At 47.3% G+C, this 19321-nt stretch overlaps 4 protein-coding genes across 4 annotated transcripts; 3 read left to right on the forward strand and 1 right to left on the reverse strand.

Moving 5' to 3' along the window:
• Positions 1 to 1372: 1372 nt before the first annotated feature.
• LOC108165135 (nose resistant to fluoxetine protein 6-like) lies at positions 1373 to 4222 on the forward strand. The gene is made up of 9 exons (XM_017301201.2): positions 1373 to 1688; positions 1752 to 2106; positions 2165 to 2238; positions 2304 to 2506; positions 2572 to 2684; positions 2750 to 2966; positions 3027 to 3199; positions 3261 to 3726; positions 3788 to 4222. Exons 1-9 carry the CDS (start codon positions 1388 to 1390, stop codon positions 4133 to 4135), a joined length of 2250 nt encoding a protein of 749 aa, XP_017156690.1. The 5' UTR covers positions 1373 to 1387; the 3' UTR covers positions 4136 to 4222.
• A 3772-nt stretch (positions 4223 to 7994) lies between these two features.
• Positions 7995 to 11468, forward strand: LOC108165171 (nardilysin-like). The gene has a single exon (XM_017301243.2). It carries the CDS (start codon positions 8075 to 8077, stop codon positions 11294 to 11296), a length of 3222 nt encoding a protein of 1073 aa, XP_017156732.1. The 5' UTR covers positions 7995 to 8074; the 3' UTR covers positions 11297 to 11468.
• A 141-nt stretch (positions 11469 to 11609) lies between these two features.
• On the reverse strand, positions 11610 to 14322 carry LOC108165164 (nose resistant to fluoxetine protein 6-like). Its single transcript, XM_017301234.2, has 9 exons — positions 13989 to 14322; positions 13577 to 13931; positions 13445 to 13518; positions 13177 to 13379; positions 13015 to 13127; positions 12744 to 12960; positions 12516 to 12688; positions 11986 to 12445; positions 11610 to 11932 (listed from the first exon to the last, which is right to left on the reverse strand). The coding sequence occupies exons 1-9, from the start codon at positions 14278 to 14280 to the stop codon at positions 11729 to 11731; spliced, it is 2091 nt and encodes a 696-aa protein (XP_017156723.1). The 5' UTR covers positions 14281 to 14322; the 3' UTR covers positions 11610 to 11728.
• A 3028-nt stretch (positions 14323 to 17350) lies between these two features.
• On the forward strand, positions 17351 to 18406 carry LOC108151202 (farnesol dehydrogenase). Its single transcript, XM_017279680.2, has 3 exons — positions 17351 to 17955; positions 18017 to 18157; positions 18225 to 18406. The coding sequence occupies exons 1-3, from the start codon at positions 17380 to 17382 to the stop codon at positions 18264 to 18266; spliced, it is 759 nt and encodes a 252-aa protein (XP_017135169.1). The 5' UTR covers positions 17351 to 17379; the 3' UTR covers positions 18267 to 18406.
• Positions 18407 to 19321: the final 915 nt, after the last annotated feature.

Genomic DNA, 19321 nt, shown 5'->3' on the forward strand with positions numbered 1-19321 from the left:
AAACATATGTTTTCGGCTCGGAAATCAGCTGCTTCTCGCGTACTCACACAAGCAAAGGTTATTCTATTGTTAGATCTGGGTGTCTCTCTTGTGGTCGTGCGAGCTAGACAGCGCGGTTTTCGTCATTTCCAATAAACCTCGCTGCATATGACCATTGAAATGTATGGAGGTTACTCATCTTACTATTTATATGGTCTTTGGTATGACAAACCTTATGAAAGAGATAAGATCTTTGAGTGTTTACTCAGGTTTGAAGAGGCCTTACGAAGTGGCCATCAACACATCCAAAACATAAACAAAAAAAAAAAAAAAAAAAAGCCAGATCTTGTAGCGTAAACAATGATGATTTCAATACACTTTCTTAGGTTCCACCTGAAATTAAACAATCAAATCTGTTCGATCGATACCAATCGGAATAAATCCGAAGCGGGTAGGGTGGTTGGACGTTGTAACTTCTGGGGTCGACAAAATACTAACTGAAATGTCGACCGTTGAACCAAGCCGCTCTGCGACAAGTCCATTCTTGATTTCGTGGAGTTTGATTTAGAATACAATCATTTCACGTTCATCGCCTATTAACTGATACGATTCCGCGTATTTTTTAAACTTGAAACCACGGCCGTATCAGCGGGATACAAACAAACGGAATAATAATTCTAATTAATTCCTAAGCGAATATGGCTTGTTGAGGTGTAGAGGAGATTATTTCCATAACGTGGCCCCCCGATACTATTCGATGGAACTCAAGGGTGCATACTTGTGATTGGCGTGTTCCTTATTACTCATCTACTGTTATCAATAATCAATATTGATAATTCATATTTAGTCCATCTGGTTTTTTTTTTCGGTTCATCATTAGAATTCTTTTCTAAATATTAGCTGGCAAAATTGAAGCCGATCAAGGTCCAGGCTCGTTTAGTAAACAATATACAGATATTCAGAGCCTTAACTCAGTCTGGAGTCTAGACAGATTTTTTATTGGGGCTTTGGTTATCGCAGACTAACTAATATCGTAGAATAACAAAAGAAAATGGAGTGGCGGATGAAGAGAAATGGAGTAGTGGAAGCTTTTCGCATTGGCTTGATCGGGATGACTTTGGCGTGTAAAAGAGCCTAATCATACCCACTACTGAGCACATTTGTGCGATAATCTTAGGAACCGACTTTGCCAATCTCGACCAGACATGACTAACGTAGCCATTGCAATCGGCTCTTCAGATAATAGATTACCTATTAATTGCTCCGGTGCTTGGCCAGATCTACGGTGGGTTCTGTGGAAACAGCGACTACAGGTGACCTCAGCCTTATCGGAGTCGAAGCCCTCGGACATAAAAGCAGAAAAATGCTGGTAGTCAAGCAATCAATCGCTAACTGCAGACCCAGAGACATGGGCCCCACAACCCTAGTGATCCAGCTACTGCTGTGCTCTCTGGCGCTCGTCAGCGCCAGCGCCGGCTCCAGCGTCAGCCTTGAGCCCCAGCACATACCCATGGCCGCAGGGAACTATGTGGCCACATCGAGACTTCGTCGCTTGGCGGTGGAGTTCTTTGACTACTACCAGAATATCACGCTGGCGGACATGAGTCGGGATCAGCGTGCCCTTCCTACCGCGCAGGATCTGGAGTGCCTGGCGGACCTGACTCTCCTAACACAGGATGTGGGCTCAGCAAAAATCTGGGCACTCAAAAGTACGTTTCACTGCTGCCTTGACCTTGTAGGACCGTGTGTTTATAATTTGTTCAATTCTGCAGTGATCGACTCGTGGGGCTCGTTGCCCTCGGGAGTCCTCTACGGAAACCTGAGAGATCTGGGAAACTACGACGAGTGTCTCAACGTTGATCACGCTGTCAGCGCCAGTCACAGCGTCCAGGGAAAGTACTGCTTTGCCAGGCTCTCGCTCGCCCCCAGCATTTCGTCGCTGCTCAGCATAAAGACAGCGGTCTGCTTTCCCGCGTCCTGCACAGCTGCCAACATGGACACGCTGCTGCGACAGCTGTTCAAACAGCTGCTCAACGTCGAGATCAGTGCGGACCTGCAGTTGGTGGACGAGAGCACGTGCCAGACTGCCCGGAGGGAACCCTACGACGGACTCACCATATTCACCATGTATGTCCCTCTCTGTGCTGATTTTACTCAGTAGATTTTCTTACCCAAATCCTTGCAGAGTCCTGTTGTCGGTGCTGTGTGCCCTGATGGTCCTGGCCACGTTGTATGACTATTTCTTCGTTAAGGATGCGAGTAGGTGACTGAATAGAGAGCACTTTACATCTTTTGCTAACTATTGCCTCAATCTTCCTTCGTAGGAACACTTTCCCCGGTGGTGAAGGCCTTCTCGGCGCGTGCAAACTCGCGGGTACTCTTCCGGGTTGTAGACACCAAGTCGAACCCCAATATCATTGACTGTCTTCATGGAATGCGCTGCCTGTCGTTCATCTGGGTGGTCTACGGCCATGACTATCTGGTGGCTGCCTTGTCGCCCAATCTGAACTTCATCCAAGCGTACACGGTAAGCCCTGACTAATTGCCAGCTGAAGTAAAATCCATGCTCAACCCGATTATTCCTTGGCCCAGTGGACCAGGTCTGCCTACAGCATGCTGATACAGTATGGGGTTTTCTCGGTGGACACCTTCTTCTTCTTGAGCGGATTGCTGCTCGTGGTAATCGCTCTGCGCACCATGGAGAGGTATGTTTTGCTTTGCCTACCGTCAGGCTTGTGTCCAGCCTATTGACCGCTCTTTCGCTCATTAGAACCAAGGGAAAGCTCAATGTACCCATGATGTATCTGCATCGGTATCTGCGACTTACACCCGTGCTGGCCCTGGCCATTCTCATCTACATGAGGATCTTGCCCATTGTAGGTGACGGACCGCTCTACGGATCAGTTACCTTTGACAATTACACCACCTGCGAGGAGACCTGGTACTGGTCGCTCTTGTACGTTCAGAACTATGCCACGGAGAAGATTGTAAGTTCCCCGGGACTGTAGTATATGAAGTCATCTGATGATGTTCTCCGAATCTTTCAGTGCTTGAGCCATTCCTGGTATTTGGCTGTGGACATGCAACTGTACATAATTTCCCCTCTCCTGCTGATCGTCCTGTACAAGTGGGGCAGAAAGGGAGCGGCAGCCATCTTTGTGCTAATGCTGCTGCTGGCTGCGGGCCTCTTCAGCATTATGGTCGTGGGCAAGCACTCCATGTAAGTGGAAGACCTTGATAGTTACAGTATCGGTATCGTCATCGTTTCTCCTTCGCTGCAGCTTCTCCCACACCGCCGATGCCATGCCAAGGATCTACTTCTCCACGCACACTCGGGCCTCTCCCTATCTCATCGGTATCCTCTTCGGCTACTTCCTGCACGTGAACCGGGGCAAGTCCTGGAAGCTAAGCCCAGTTGTGGTTTTCCTGGGCTGGCTGGTGAGCCTGGGCCTGCTCTTCACCTGCATTTTTGCGCTGTACGGGTACCACAACAAAAGTGAATCCCTGCCCATATTGGACGAGGCCTTCTACCTGACGCTGTCCCGCATCGCGTGGCCCCTGGGGCTGTGCTGGGTGGTGTTTGCCTGCATGCACGGCTACGGCGGCCTGGCCAACAGCTTCCTCTCGTCGCCCCTGTGGCAGCCCCTGTCGAGGCTCTCCTACTCCGCCTACATCTTCCACATGTTCATCGAGAGCCTCAACGGCGGCAGGACGCGCACCAGCACCTACTTCAGTGACTACGATGTGGTAAGCTCCAGCAGGGACAACTGATCATCAGCCACCATCACTGATATTTACCTACTTTCAGATGCTTCGCTTCTGGGGCGACTTTGGTTTCACCGTCCTGCTCGCCTTCTTCGCATACATCCTTATCGAGGCCCCCTTCGGTGGTCTGGAGGCCATCTTGCTGCCCATTCGCAGTGCCAGTCCCAAGCCTGCCCCCGTCTCGCAGCTCAAGACTGGCGAGGCACCAGACGTCAAAGCACCAGCGAAGGACTTTGAACCTGCTCCACCTCTTGCGAGGAAGCGATCCCTGCCTGAAGTAAGCGACACCTTCGAAGCACCAGCGAAGGATCTCGAACCTGCTCCACCTCTTACGAGGAAGCCATCCCTGCCTGAAGAAGGCGCCAAAGAGGCTGCGCCTACGAACAATTAGGTTTAAGTTTTAAATAGCCGTATTTATGATAGCTCTAGAATTATTCATTCCTTTAAGTATATATAAACGAAAATATACGAAACAATATACATATGTATATTTTATAATATTTGTGGGCCAGGATCGACAAAAAGTCCCCCCAAAGAGCCCAAAGTGCACATCACTGGAGTCTGGTTGCCAAATTTGGTTGTTCTAGGTCTTATAGTCTCTGCGATCTCTGAGACTTGGCTGTATTGACTCTGCTATTGATGCTGATCAAGAATATATATACTTTATGGAGTCGGAAACACTTACTTCTGGGCGTTATAATACAATATACCCCTATACTCATTTTGAGTACCGGGTATACAAATATTCAACATTTTCCACAATATTATCGGGTATTTCGGAACACCTTATATAAGCTAATCCACTTTTAAGAATGCCAGACCTAGCCTGAAATATCATCTATAGCATCTAGGGAGTCCTCCTTGTTCCCGAATCCTGCTAATGCCAGGGAGCAGGTCTCCTTATAGCCTCCGCGAAGACTACTCACTCTTATCCGTCCCTGATCGTTGAAGCACTCAAAACGTAGACAAGGAGCAGCAGATAATGACAGTCTGGACGAAAGGTGGGTGCCAGGAGGTCTATTAGTGGAGTCGGGTCCCGCCCCTATCACGAGGCAGTACCAGGCCTCGTGATGTAAATGTTCTTGTGTGGAAATAAAAAAGACCTTGTAGATCCAAAAGTATATTTCGATTTTAAAAGCGCTTGAGTTGACCCCTTTGGGGTCCCTGGGATGGCGACCATTTACCCCATTCAGTCATGCATGTACGAGCAATGTACATTGATTCGACCAGAGGACCACACTTGTATTCGGCTCACGCATAATTACATTTGGCCAAGCCCCCTAAAGGAGCAGCCCAGCCCGGTACATGTGTGGGAGCAGGCCAGACCAAATCAGTGGCCAGACTCGTAGTGCCCGGACGGGCATTACTGCCACGACTCCGTGGGGAAAACAATTTGAAAAATGCTTTAAATGATTTCCGCTCATTAATCTTGCTGGCCACATACGAGTAGGTACTGTTGAATTTATGCCTTGCGGTTGGGCTGCCCTTGGTCCTTGGTCCTTGGTCCTCTTGGCGAAACGCATTTCTGACAGCTTTAGTTTTGGCAATTCAATTAGGGCAAGTTGAAAACGTGTTGAAAAATGGATTTGCTGCCGACTCATATTAACCCTTAGCTGCCGCTGTGTAATGTGTGCTGTGTATCTGATGGCTTATCCCGTTGCCCGTCTAACGAGCGATGCAAATTCCTCCCCAGCAATTAATCATTCGTTGTTCGCTAGTCGTCGCCTTTGCCATTGCCATCGCCATCGCCATTGCCATCGCCATCGCCATCGCCATCGCCTATTCGATGTCGCTACTGATGTTTTTGCTGATGATTGGCGTCTTATTCCATAACTCACTTCCGGTTGGCGCCGGAAACGCGTCTTCGACACTAGTTGGCAGCGCTTTCGACTGTGATTGATGGCATTCAGATTGCCACTGACATCAAATGGTATAACTTTTGACTTGAGTGAAACAAAAGGTTTTCACTAGGTCGATAGTTTGATATTAAATATTTTCATTCATGCCCATCAAAATGTCCTCTTTTTGTTTGTTCTCTGTTTTTGCCAAAAAGTCCACCATGCCAAAAAACATTAAATGTCAATAAAAACAGATTTTCTTATATTTACTCCTTTATTTATTAAAAGGTTACTAACTTAGCCAATTGACACATCATTTCTATTAACTTTCCATTCACTCTTTCGGTGTTTTTTTGGTATTTTTGCTGTAATGTTTTCCCAACCGACCGAGAAGCGCTGCCGCATGACACGTGCCGCGTATAACCGAACCGATCGCGTGCAAGCAGGAATGATAGATGGGGGAAAATTGGAGTTAAACAAAATACAAATACCATTAATAATTACGAGAAAAGTATGTGAAAATTAGTAATTTAAGAAGAGGAAGGGAATTGGTGGTGGCTATAATATGGTAGAGGGAACTATAGTCTGAGCAGAAAACCCTTGTCGGTTCATGCAAGGAATAATTCGATTTACAAAACGGAAGGGAACAGGTCAGGAAAGTCAGGCCAAGTCAGGGACTATCTACGAGACCCTTGCTCAAGTTGGGCACAAAAATCACACTAATAATGGAAGGTTTATTAAAAGCAATCTACTGCATCCTAGTTAAGGCCCCGCAGAGCTAAAAGTAAACGTTTTTTCTTGACTGATTCTATAGGGTATTCTATTGTACTTTGTATTGAGCCGTGTTCTAAAATCGGAAGAACTAGCGAGATCCACATACATGAGTACTCGAGAGTATGTTAATACCGACGGAAAGTCATTAATAAAGAGTGTAAACAGTATGGGGCTTAGAGGGCTGCCCAATGGTGCTCCCGAAGTAACCTTAACTGGTGAAGAGAGGAATTTTTTGAGACCTGGAACAAAGGTAGATAGAAGTCCATCTCAGGAGGTTGGTCCGAAACCCTAAAAGGTCAAGTTTACGTGCCAGAAGGAAGTGGCTTACAGAGTCAACTGCTTTACTGAAGTCGGTGTAAATAACAGCCGTCTGTTAAATTATAAATCCATGCTGGGCTGGAGATATAAGCCATTCGAAGAGCTGTTTCGGGTCGCTGTCAGATGCCATCAACATCGAGAAGGTACAACCAGAGAGCCAAGGTGCCCAAGGCGCAGCTTCCGGAGGAGTCAATCCGTCGGTTTCAGGCGCTGGTGCGTCCACTGGTGTCGTGGTCAAGCAACTGACAGCCGACCTCGATAAGTCATCAGCCAATCACAAGCAGAAGGTAAAGGACAACAGCGTGGGCTCAGAAATGACGGTGATATACGTCTCATGGAACAGTGCCAGGGCGGGAGCAGGTTCTCCAACAAGGCTCCACCAACTCGATTCTGAATGCCCAGGCCAGCTGGAGTAACGGGGGAAGGTCCCTATTCCCTATATCCCTATATCCCTATCAGTGTCCCTTTTGTCCATTTAAGTTCTGGAAGTGCGGAAACATTCGTCCATATGTTGGGGTACCATACCATAGGCTTGTGAGAGATGTGAGAAGCACGATACGACACCAAGTGCAGAACGATTGTATAAGGGTGACTAAGGTTTTAGATATAATCCAGAGATGAGCACGATTTTGGTCATTAGGTCAATCCGGTGTGCCTTCCGGCATGACAGGGTCCTCAGCGTGAGCCGAAATACGAGGGCGTATATGCTCGGATCTATACTTAAAGAAGAGCACGTAGATGTACATAGTATATATAATCGCCTTACACCCTAAACCCTATGCTGCTAGGCTATGTAGCTTACCCCATCGAAGCTCTAACTAAAGACTATATAAATAGTTGGATGAGTAACTCCCATACATATGATCGGTATGAGATTTTGTTAGCGTGGCCTTTGGAAGTGGCTCCATTATCTCTTTTAAGAATCGATGCAATTACTGCACCATCAAGTGGCCGGTGTGAGACCAGCAGAAGGCTGTTACGCACGGATTCCAGGCTTAACGCAGCCGTCCTCCCGAGGGGCGCTGCCGCATGACGCGTTAACCGATTCGAACGCTTTACAATTACTAATTACTAGCAAGATGTGTAAGGATTAGTAAATTAATAAGAGAAGGGAATTAGTGGTGGATATAATATGGTAGAGGGAACTATAGTCCGATCATAAGACCCTTAACGGTTCATGCAAAAAATAATTCGATCTACAAAGTGGAAGAGTCAGGTTTATATTTTCTAGTGTATCTAATAGGAATCGTGAACAGATCTGGGCTATTATACTCGAGAGTTGGTAACCAAACGAAGGAGGCATCCCAGAAAGTCTAGGAACCTATACAAAATTTGTTCGGTTTATGGTTTGAATTAAAATTTACATTTTCGAAAAAAATATAGAACACCTGGTATTAAAGATGTGCCTACAGCCCCGCCTCAGCCTCAAAAAAATCACGAAAAAAGTGTTCAAGTGGATAGATGGAATCTTTCAGACCACTGTCGAATATCATGAGCCACCGGATAAATCCGATGCCGACAGGAAACTGTACCGAGCCTTAAGTCTATCGAATGGATTGCGTGCCATGCTGATATCAGTTCCTCCGCATAATATAGACCAAACACAGGATGTAAAGCCCTCAGTGGGGGACAGTGGCAGTGAGAGTTTCAATCCAGCGGTGGAGCATTCTAGTGGAATTACAGCTGCCTGTGCGGTGCTTGTGAACGTGGGATCCTTTAGCGAGCCGCGCCAGTATCAGGGAATGGCACACTTTCTGGAGCATATGATATTTCTGGGCTCCGAGAGGTATCCGATTGAAAACGAATTTGATGCGTACTTAAAGAGAAACGGCGGCTTCAGCAACGCGCACACAGAGAACGAGGATACGTGCTTTTACTTTGAGGTGGAAGAGGCCCATCTCGATAAGGCCGTGGATATGTTTATGAGCCTGATAAGAGCACCACTCATGCTACCCGATGCCATAGCCCGCGAACGTTCTGCAGTTCAATCGGAGTTCGAACAGGCCTATATGCGGGACAGTGTGCGCCGTGATCAGATACTGGCGAGCTTCGCCAGCGATGGTTATCCCCATGGCACTTTCAGTTGGGGAAATCTAACATCACTTCAGGATCAGGAGGATGACAAACTGCTGTACGAGGCGCTTCATGAGTTTCGACGAAAACATTACGGATCCAATCGCATGATTGTCTGCATTGAGTCGCAGAAATCGTTGGACGAACTGGAAGAGCTACTGGTCCGTCATTGTGCCGATATACCCAAAAGCCAGGAGAATGCCCCAGATATGGACGGCTTGAATTATCAGAAGGCCTTCAATGAAACGTTATTTCGCGACGTGTTTCTTGTCAGGCCCGTGAAGGATGTGTGCAGATTGGAATTGACATGGGTTCTGCCACCAATGCGGCCTCATTATCGGTGCAAGCCAGATTCCTTTCTCTCTCAACTGATCGCCTACGAGGGCGTGGGCAGCCTGTGCTCCTATTTCCGACGCCGTCTCTGGTGCACGAACGTCTTTGCGGGTGTTGGATCAAGCAGTTTCGATTCGAACTCCATCTACTCTCTGTTCAATGTCTGCATTGCCCTTACAGGCGATGGGTTCAAGCACATAGATGAGGTACTGGAGGCCACGTTTGCATGGATTAAACTGCTCAATGAGAGCGGTGGGCATCGAGAGGAGATGTACAAGGAGTTTCAGCAGCTTGAGGAAAACAATTTTCGTTTCGAAATCGAACTGCCTTCGAGGGACAACGTGCAGCGTGTGGTGGAGGGCATTGGGTATCTGCCGCCAAAGGATGTCCTTACAGGACCACTTCTGTACTTCGAATACGATGCAGCTGCTCTACTGATGCTGAAAGAGCACCTAACTGCGTTTCGCTTCAACATAATGATCTCCTCGGTCCGTCCATATATGGATCATATTTTCGATCAGAGGGAGAAATGGTTTGGCACGCAGTACACGACGATTCCCATGCCCCCCGCATGGAAAGCCATGTGGCACGATCCAGCACCACTGAAGGAGCTGGCCTTTCCACCATCCAACCCCTTCATAACCACTGACTTCACGTTGCACTGGCAAGAGGCTGGCAGGCCACAAATACCACGTCATCCCAGGGCCCTTATATGGGACGATTATTGCGAGCTGTGGTTTCGACAAGACGATATCTTCCTACTACCCGATGGCTACATAAATATGTACTTCGTCACACCTTTGGTGCGGGAAAGTGCGAGGCATTGTATGGCTGGCGAGCTCTTCACCGAATTGGTGGAGTTCAGCATCGCCGAGCAATTGTATCCCGCCTTAGAGGCCGGTCTGTTCTATGACCTCCGTATGGGTGAGAAGGGACTGGTCCTGCGTGTTGATGGCTACAGCCAGAAGCTGCTTCTTGTGGTGAAAATAATCATGCAGGTGATGTGCACTCTAGAGCTGGATCCGGCTCAAGTGATTTCCTTTAAAGTCCTCAAAAAGCGTCAGATTTTCAATAGAATCTTAAATGGAAAGATATTAAATCACGACTTGCTGTACAAGGTCTTGGAGAGTAAGGGATTCAGTATGCTAGAGGAATATGAATCAATCGATACTGTAACCGTGGACGATATCGAGCACTTTAAGGATAATTTCCACAAGAAAATGTACGTCCAAGGACTCGTACAGGGAAACTTTACTCAAGAACAAGCGCTTGAGGCAATGCAACTAGTCCTCTCCACTTACAATAGCCAAAAATTGGAGAATCCATTCTCACTGAGCAACAGCTTAGTGCAGATACCACTCGGATCGTATTACTTGCGGGCAAAAGCCCTAAACCGCGAAGACACAAACACGATCGTAACGAACTACTATCAAATGGGACCGGGTGATCTCAAATTGGAGTGCCTGATGGATCTGGTAGAGTCGATTGCGGGCGAACCCTTCTACAGCCAGCTGCGCACTCAGGAACAGTTGGGCTACAGCCTGAGCCTAGACCAAGACACCGACTACGGCGTGCTGGCCTGTGTGATGACGATCATCACCCAAGAGACCAAGCACTCGGCCGACCATGTTGACCAACGCATCGAGGCCTTTAGGTCCCGCATACCAGGGCTCGTGGCCCAGCTCAGCGAAACGGAGTTCGATGATGTGCGCGACACGCTGATCAGTCGCAAAAGGAGGGGCGACAGTAGCCTGGACGAGGAAGTATGTCGGAACTGGAGGGAGATCGTAACTACTGAGTACTTCTTCAATCGCAGGGAAGAGCAGATCCAAACTCTGAAGGGCCTCACAAAGCAGCACGTTCTTGACCTCTGGATGGACTACGAAAACAATAGCTTTCGAAAGCTTTCAGTTCAAGTGGTTGGTCGGAAGAGGCCACCATCTCGGTCTCTGCTGTCCATCTCGGATGCTGTGGCCGTGAGGCAGAGCTCAGAAGCAGGTTTCGGTAACCCCAGCGGATCCTTGGCGAACTTACTGGAAGATGTGCAGCGTAATTTGAACGATGAACAGCCGGGCAATAAGATCCAGATAGAGCTGATGGGAAATGGCCAGGATCCCTCGCACATACTGGATATTGCGGTTTTTAAAAACGGTCTATATGTGTATCCATTAATTATCACTAATCCGGCATCTCCTAGAAATAACACAGAATACTAGATACTTTTTAAAATAAAGAATGTAAGCCACAGGCATTAAAGAAAGGGATTCTCTAGAGATCCTGGCAAATATCTCGAGCCAAAATCTGTACAGTCCGTACAGGCAGTTGTTCGCTTCTCTGCCTTCTGTCGATAGCCGTGCCACTGATCATGGACATAGTTTTTGAGTACTGGCTGCAACGTTTTTGCATCTCTGAAAGATCCTAGATGAAGCCTTGTCTTGAAGAGTTCTTGAGTGTTGAAAAGTGCTGCGAAAATGTGTTCAAATAGGCATTCCTTTTCCTGGAGAACATTTTGAAAAACAATAAAACCACTTTCAATGTTACGCTGTTGTTTATTTACTATTACGTTAAAAATATATAAGAGATAGCTCACAGATGCGCCTAGTATAGGCTTCTCTAACCATCCTAATAGCTAATTTAGGTCCAATCCTCTACTCCTGTACGTCAGAGGTGGGATCAGGAGCCGTCTTTTTCGTAGGTCCTTCAGAGAATGTCGCAGCCTCCTCAGGCTTTGGGCTGGGCTTGCGAGTCTGCAGCAAATGGCTTTGTAGGCTACCGAAGGGCGCCTCGATCAGGATGTGCATAAGGAAGGCGAGCAGAACAGTGAAGGCAAAATCGGACCAGAAGCGGAGCATCTGAGGGATAAAATAACTTCAAGAGCTGACTCGTCAGGGAGGTCCTAGCTTACCATCTGGTAATCACTGAAGTACGTGTTGGTTCGCGTAATGCCGGCGTTGAGGGCCTCGATGACCATGTGGAAGATGTAGGCGGAGTAGGAGAGCTTCGACAGGGGCTGCCACAGGGGCGACGAGAGGAAGCTGTTGGCCAGGCCGCCGTAGCCGTGCATGCAGGCAAACACCACCCAGCACAGCCCCAGGGGCCACGCGATGCGGGACAGCGTCAGGTAAAAGGCTTCTTGCACTATAGGCAGCGAGCCGATTCCCTTGCCATACACTGAAAATATGCAGGTGAAGAGCAGAGCCAGGCTCAACAGCCAGCCTAGGACCACGGCGGCACGGCCTAGCCTGAACGGCTTGCCACGGTTCACGTGCAGGAAGTACCCGAACAGGATGCCAATGAGATAGGGAGAGGCCCGAGTGTGTGTGGAGTAGTAGATCTTTTTCATTGGATTGTTTTCCTGGGAGGCCCTGCAAGAGAAGCAAACACACGGATACATACTAGCGGGGGCTCACAGTCCATGCTCGGGCTTGTACTAACATGGATATGTTTTTGATCACCATCATGCTGAAAAGGCAGGAGGCCAGCAGGAGCATCAGCACCAGGATCCCGGCCGCTCCCCTCCGTCCCCACTTGTACAGAGCAATCAGCAGAAAGGGTGACACGATGTACAGTTGCATGTCCACTGCCAGGTACCAGGAATGCGACACACACTGCAAGTTCAGGATGGGGCAAGATGGTGAGTACTCATCATGTACTAGGACTTACGATTGAGTCCCCGACATAGTTCTGCACGTACAGAAGCGTCAAGTACCAGGAGTCGCTGCAGCTGGTGTAGTGGTCGAATGAAACGGATCCGTACAGGGGCCCGTCACCCAGAATGGGCAGGATTCTCATGTATATGGGAATCGCCAGCGCCAAGAGGGGCGTGAGGCGCAGATAGCGATTGAGATACATCATGGGTATGTTGAGCCTTCCCTTTGTCCTAAAGAGCAAGCGAGCGGTTTAAATGCAGAGCACGAGCAGAGCAAAATCATACCTCTCCATGATGCGTAGGGCAATCAGCACCATTAATAGGCCACTCAGGAAGAAGAAAGTGTCCACCGCGTAGACCCCCTGCTTTATGAGCATGCTGAATACCGTTTGGTACCACTAGAAGAGAGAAGGTTTGAGTCGAGCTTGGGCTTACCGGCCAGCTTACCGTTAACATATCGACGTAGTTCATAGCGGGCCCCCTGGAAGCCACCAGATAGTCATGCCCGAACACCACCCAGACGAAGGACATACAGCGCATTCCATGGAGGCAGTCGATCACATTGGGGTTTGACTTGCTGTCCACAATCCGGAAGAGAGCCCGGGAATTAGCCCGCGCCGAGAAGGCCTTAACCAGCGGGGAAAGTGTTTCTACGACAATAGATAGAGGCAATAGTTAGCAAAAGATGTAAAGTGCTCTCTATTCAGTCACCTACTCGCATCCTTAACGAAGAAATAGTCATACAACGTGGCCAGGACCATCAGGGCACACAGCACCGACAACAGGACTCTGCAAGGCTTTGGGTAAGAAAATCGACCGAGTAAAATCAGCACAGAGAGGGACATACATGGTGAATATGGTAAGTCCGTCGTAGGGTTCCCTCTGGGCAGTCTTGCACGTGCTCTCGTCCACCAACTGCAGGTCCGCACTGATCTCGACGTTGAGCAGCTGTTTGAACAGCTGTCGCAGCAGCGTGTCCATGTTGGCAGCTGTGCAGGACGCGGGAAAGCAGACCGCTGTCTTTATGTTAGGCAGCGACGAAATGCTGGGGGCGAGCGAGAACCTGGCAAAGCAGTACTTTCCCTGGACGCTGTGACTGGCGCTGACAGCATGATCAACGTTGAGACACTCGTCGAAGTTTCCCAGATCCCACATGTTGCCATAGAGCATACCCGAGGGCAACGAGCCCCACGAGTCAAACACTGAATAAGAGAACTCGTATTGGCCACATTCCTTCGGAAAAGCACCTTTGAACTCACTTCTAAGTGTCCAGATTCCGCCCGAGGTCAGCTCCTGCATGGTAAGGGCTAGATCTGCCAAGCACTCCAGATCCTGATCCGTGGGTAGCCGCGGATGTTGATCCTGATACAAATTCAGATCCGCCAGCGTAATATTCTGGTAGTAGTCGACGAACTCAGTCACCAAGCGTCGAAGTCTGGAGGCGGCCATGTAATAATCCGTGTCCATGGTGGGTGTGGGCTGAAGCTCATGGCTGACGCTGGATCCGGCGCTGAGGACCGCCAAAAAAAACACCAGTATGGGGCTAGCCATGTCCCTCGGTCTGTGGTAAGCAATTGATGGGCTGGCTTGCGTCGGCCTTTATGTATACATATTTCTATACATATTGTGGGAGTGTTGGGCTTCTTATAGTCGGCGTCAGGCAGGGCACAGAACGATAAGCAGAGTGGAAGCTCTTAATGGCAATCTTTCATGGAAGTGAAATCTGACGAGGGGGGCCAAAACTGTTAGTCATAAGCACTCCTAACCGTACTCAGTCAGTAACTACTCATACTATAAGTGTGTAGATGGGTATTACCTGATAAAAAGGTTCTTATGATGTAGGGAATATTCATAAGGAACAGAATACACAATTATACATGCCGGAAATATCAAAGTTTATTATTCAAATTCGTGCGAAAATCATCTTTGCAATGAGGGAACGGTGAGCCCTTCGATCGAGTCCTTTCAAATAATATTACTTTAAAAACAAAAAATAACAAACAACATGCCTAGCATGCGTGATATCATACAACCCGATTAGAGTTCGACAAAATTCGACTTTAATTATCATCAGAAACCACAACTTTGATCTAAGACTATCAAGTTCTGTGAACCAGTGGTTCCTATGGCAGGCATTTAACATAGTTGTTTGATTTGTATGAAATCCTACTTATAACTTATACTTGGAAAAGAAAGATTGTAAAGTAATCTTTACAAAGACAACAATAGAAAAATTGTTCTTGTGATATTTGTTATGGCGGTTCCGACTTGACTGTCTGCTACTAAAACCATTCGGAATGACTCTGAAAAAGGGCAAGACACGCTAATCAAAGATCATGAAAATTTTACTGCTAAGCCACTCTGTGTGTGAGAAATGGAACACCATTTGCTCGAACTCATGTGGTCCGTGGAAACTAGGCGTCAACCGGCACAGACATGGCCATATCGACTCGGCTTTTGATGCTGATCAAGAATATATATACTTTATGGGGTCGGAAAGGCTTCCATGTGGGTGTTATACAGCCCCACAAAAGGATGTCTCAATGTACATTATTGGATCGGAAACGCTTCCTTCTTAATATGTATATATGCATTGTAAAAAGTAGACGGATAGGCTTTACTCACCTGTTGATGAAGAATTTTTAGACATTAAGAACACTTTATACATAATACAGTTCGTCAGAAACGGGCTATCTGCAACAATCCGTCGCATTGACTAGAAGGCCATTTCGTTTGATAGTCAAATATAAGTACATATTCAACTTTTAAGTAGAAACGCTTCAGATAACCTTCATTTTTCCGCCTTTGGCGATTACACTGGCGATTAATTATACCCGGTACTCGAGGAGTATGGGGGTATATTCGATTTTTGGTAAGAGTGGATGTGTGTTACACCCAGAAAGAAGCGTTTCCGACCCCATAAAGTATATATATTCTTAATCAGCATCAATGGCCGAATCTAAATAGGCATGTCCTTCCGTTATTAGAGCTATTAGAACAGCAATTTGTGAGCAGACTCCTGTCATATCATACATAAAAATGAACCACTTAAAGGAAAAATGTGCTTTCCACAATTTTGAAGGTATACGAAAAACCGAAAATGCTGAGTTATAGAGAAAGACCACATCACCCTGATTGGTTCAGATCGGGTGCTTACAAATCGATTTGCTGTGGATACGCTACCCCTTCCATGCGCTTACCCTCTCTCTCGTACAGTGTCTACCCCCTATCAGATCGTAGCAAGATATAACGGCTGGTATGGGTGTGAAAACTATATAAACTATTATAAAATTGGAATCAAATAGGTCAATAGGTGGAAAGAGGATAAGCGAAGTGCAAGAAATAATATTATAAAATAACTAGCGGTCGTGGTTTCTCTCTTTCCCTCCATGTTTTTGCCATCTCTGATGACAAGTGTGAGCCAAAATTAAGAGAGATCGCGGTCTGCTTTGGCTGTCCTACCAAAATAACACCTTTTGCGAACAGCGGCCCTTGCCACTGCCTTTTGTCTGGGAACTTCGGTCTGCAACCGCTTTGGTTATTGAAACAAAGGCCTTTTAGCTCGTAACAGCTGAAAAAAAAGGTGAAGCTGAAGAAAAGGAAAGCATCTCAAAATGAAAACAGACCCTTTTGGTTGAAAACGCAAAAGTAAGTGAAAGGCGGAGCAAGCCTGATTAAATAAGATCCATTATTTTGCTCCCTAATTGCACAATATTGCTGTTTTGTCAATCCCTGTTCTAAAAAGAAATCTATTGCTTCGTTAGCAGCAATTTTTATTGGCTGGACATACAGCCATACACATGCTCTTGTCTCGATAGCCACATATGTATATTCTTGAAGCTGATCAATAGCCGAGTCGATATAGCCATGTCAGCCAGAGACTATAAGAGCTAGAGAAACCAAATTTTGTGTGCAGACTCCTGGGATAACACACTAAATCAAGTTTGTTACCAGTTTTTGATCTCCTTATAGCCAGAACTAGCAAATCAATTTTTCATCCTCTCACCATCTCTTTCGTGCAGTGTGCGCCCTCTGGCGGAGCGAAGCGAGATGTAACGTCTGGTGTTGGTGTGAGAAGTGCGAGAGATATGTAGATGTAGCGGATTAAGAAACGGAAATACTTATATTGTGTGAGTTTCATAAATCATAAGCTCACATGTCTGTACACCGACTGAGTACCGGGTATACCCTTGTCGCGGCAGACAACATTTTCGCTCGTTTTCATATAGTAAGTGCGTGCTCAATGTGATTACATCATGTTCAATCGATGGACATGCTCTTTCAAGCTGAAATGCTTGACCTAGGTGTCCTATTTGATTCCTTCTGCCAGTATAAAGGACCTGTTAGACGGGTTCTCTCGGGTTGCTCATTAGGTAAAATAGTTAAGACTGATCTTTTAGAATTTTCCGTGTCCTACCCCCCACCAGGAGCAAGAAAGAGACTCGTTTCTGTTAAAGGTGTGCCACAATCGTTGCAACGACTGGTTTGGTGGGGAGCTGGTGTTAAGTAGTTCGGCCTAATTCACCAATCAACCTCTGAGGAAATCGATAGAGCTGACGCTTTAGTTGTAGGGCTTCCTTGGCCGATGCGCTGCCACCCCCAGGTCCCAAAACTAGTGGCCACATCAGCGAAGCTCAGTCGTTGGGCACCATGGAACGTTGGCGCAACAAAGTGGCGGTAGTGACTGGCGCCAGTGCTGGAATTGGTGCGGCCTGTGTGCGCGCCCTGGTCGGTGCCGGTCTGGTAGTTGTCGGACTGGCGCGCCGCCAGGATCGTGTCGAGCAGCTGCGGGCAGGACTACACGAGGCAGAGCAGGGGCGGCTGCACGCGCTGAGGTGCGACGTTACGCACGAGGAGCAGGTACTGGCAGCCTTCGACTGGGCACAGCGCCAGCTAGGTGGCGTGGACGTGCTGGTCAGCAATGCAGGCATCATTGCCACCGGAGAGCTAAGCGGTCAGGGCAACACGGCGGCCATGCGCGACACTATAGAAACCAACGTCATGGGCAGTATTTACTGCATCCGCGAGGCCTTTCAATCGATGAAAAAGCGCGGGGCCGAGGGTCACGTGGTCATCGTGAACAGCGTGGCCGGACATCATGTGCCCAACTTGGGTCCCCAGCTACCCTCACTCAATGTCTATCCGGCCAGTAAGTTTGCGCTCCGCGCCATGAACGAAATATATCGCCAGGAGTTTCAACGCCACAAAACCCCTGTCAGGGTGTCGGTAAGAAGGCTCTTCCCTTTACCTTCACTCTAGCAATGACATCATTGGAAAACCCTTGCAGACCATCAGTCCTGGCATTGTCGACACGGACATCTTGCCCCCGGAGATCTCGGCGTGCATCAAGCAACACATGCCCATGCTGCGCTCAGAGGATGTTGCCGATGCGGTTCTCTGGACTATCGGCACTCCACCCAACGTACAGGTAGGCTTTTCTTATGGCCCATGCTCTGCCCTCATATTGTACTTACCGACGTTCGTATTCTTGGCAGGTGCAGAACGTCACCATCAAGGTGCAGGGTGAAAAGTTCTAGCCTAAGCTACGAGGTGGCACTCCAAAAAATATACATACAACACAATAAATAATATGCTTCTCATGGTGGCATTGTAGAAGGCCGAAATCTAAGAAATCTATGAGAGATTACACTATGCAACAGCATTTTTACTCAACGAACCAAACCGGCTTTTTCTGACTGATTTGGGGCTTTAAGTTGCTTAAGGAATTATGGTTTTTATACCCGATACTCAAAGAGTATAGGGGTATATTGGATTTGGAGTCACACCAAGAAGGAAGCGTGTCCGACCCCATAAAGTATATATGGGATATAGCTATGTCTGTCTGTCCGACTGTACGTCCGTCTGGCTTGAAGTCTAGTTCTCAGAGACCATAAGTCCGCTTCCGTCACCACAAAGGACCTCTGGCATTCACAATTTTGAAGATACGAGAATATCAAAAACCAAAAACCATAATAGAGAATGACTATATCTACCAGACTGCAGAGTTTGAATCAAGTCGGATAACAATTATAGCCAGAAGGAACAAATGAAAATGAAATTTGAAAGCAAAGTTAATAAGCGAAGAAAGGTTTAAAAATGGACTTGTAATCTAAACATATCTTCGTATTCCATGTATTATAATCCACCCAATTGTACAGTCCAAAAGGAAACTTAGTCCATGTGACTCTGACGAAAGGGAAAACAGCCCTAGGCGTTTAAGTCATTGAATGCGTGGAAAGTGCAGATGCGATTGTCATACAAATGACATTGGCAATCGGATTCAATTTGACACAAAAGCGGAAACTTCTAAATAATTGCCACCCACTTAAAACGCAAGTACAATCACAGCTGATTGGAAGTTTATAAGTCGCTGTTGGTTTAATCGCGGAAATTAAAAGGAGTGTTTGGTTTGGCCCCAAGAGATTCGTGGTGCGAACTCTGGCAAAATTTAAAAACTGGCATGAATGTTGCAAGGCAAGAATAACATTACAAGGCCTAAAATCTGGCTGCTCCTCGGCAAGTAGCTATCGGTGGGGCTCTGCTCCAAACAGGTATTATGAAGGGCCCATTGAGGTCTCGAGGATATAAGTTA

This window comes from Drosophila miranda, chromosome XL, assembly GCF_003369915.1.
Source record: "Drosophila miranda strain MSH22 chromosome XL, D.miranda_PacBio2.1, whole genome shotgun sequence".
NCBI classification, from domain to species: domain Eukaryota; kingdom Metazoa; phylum Arthropoda; class Insecta; order Diptera; family Drosophilidae; genus Drosophila; species Drosophila miranda.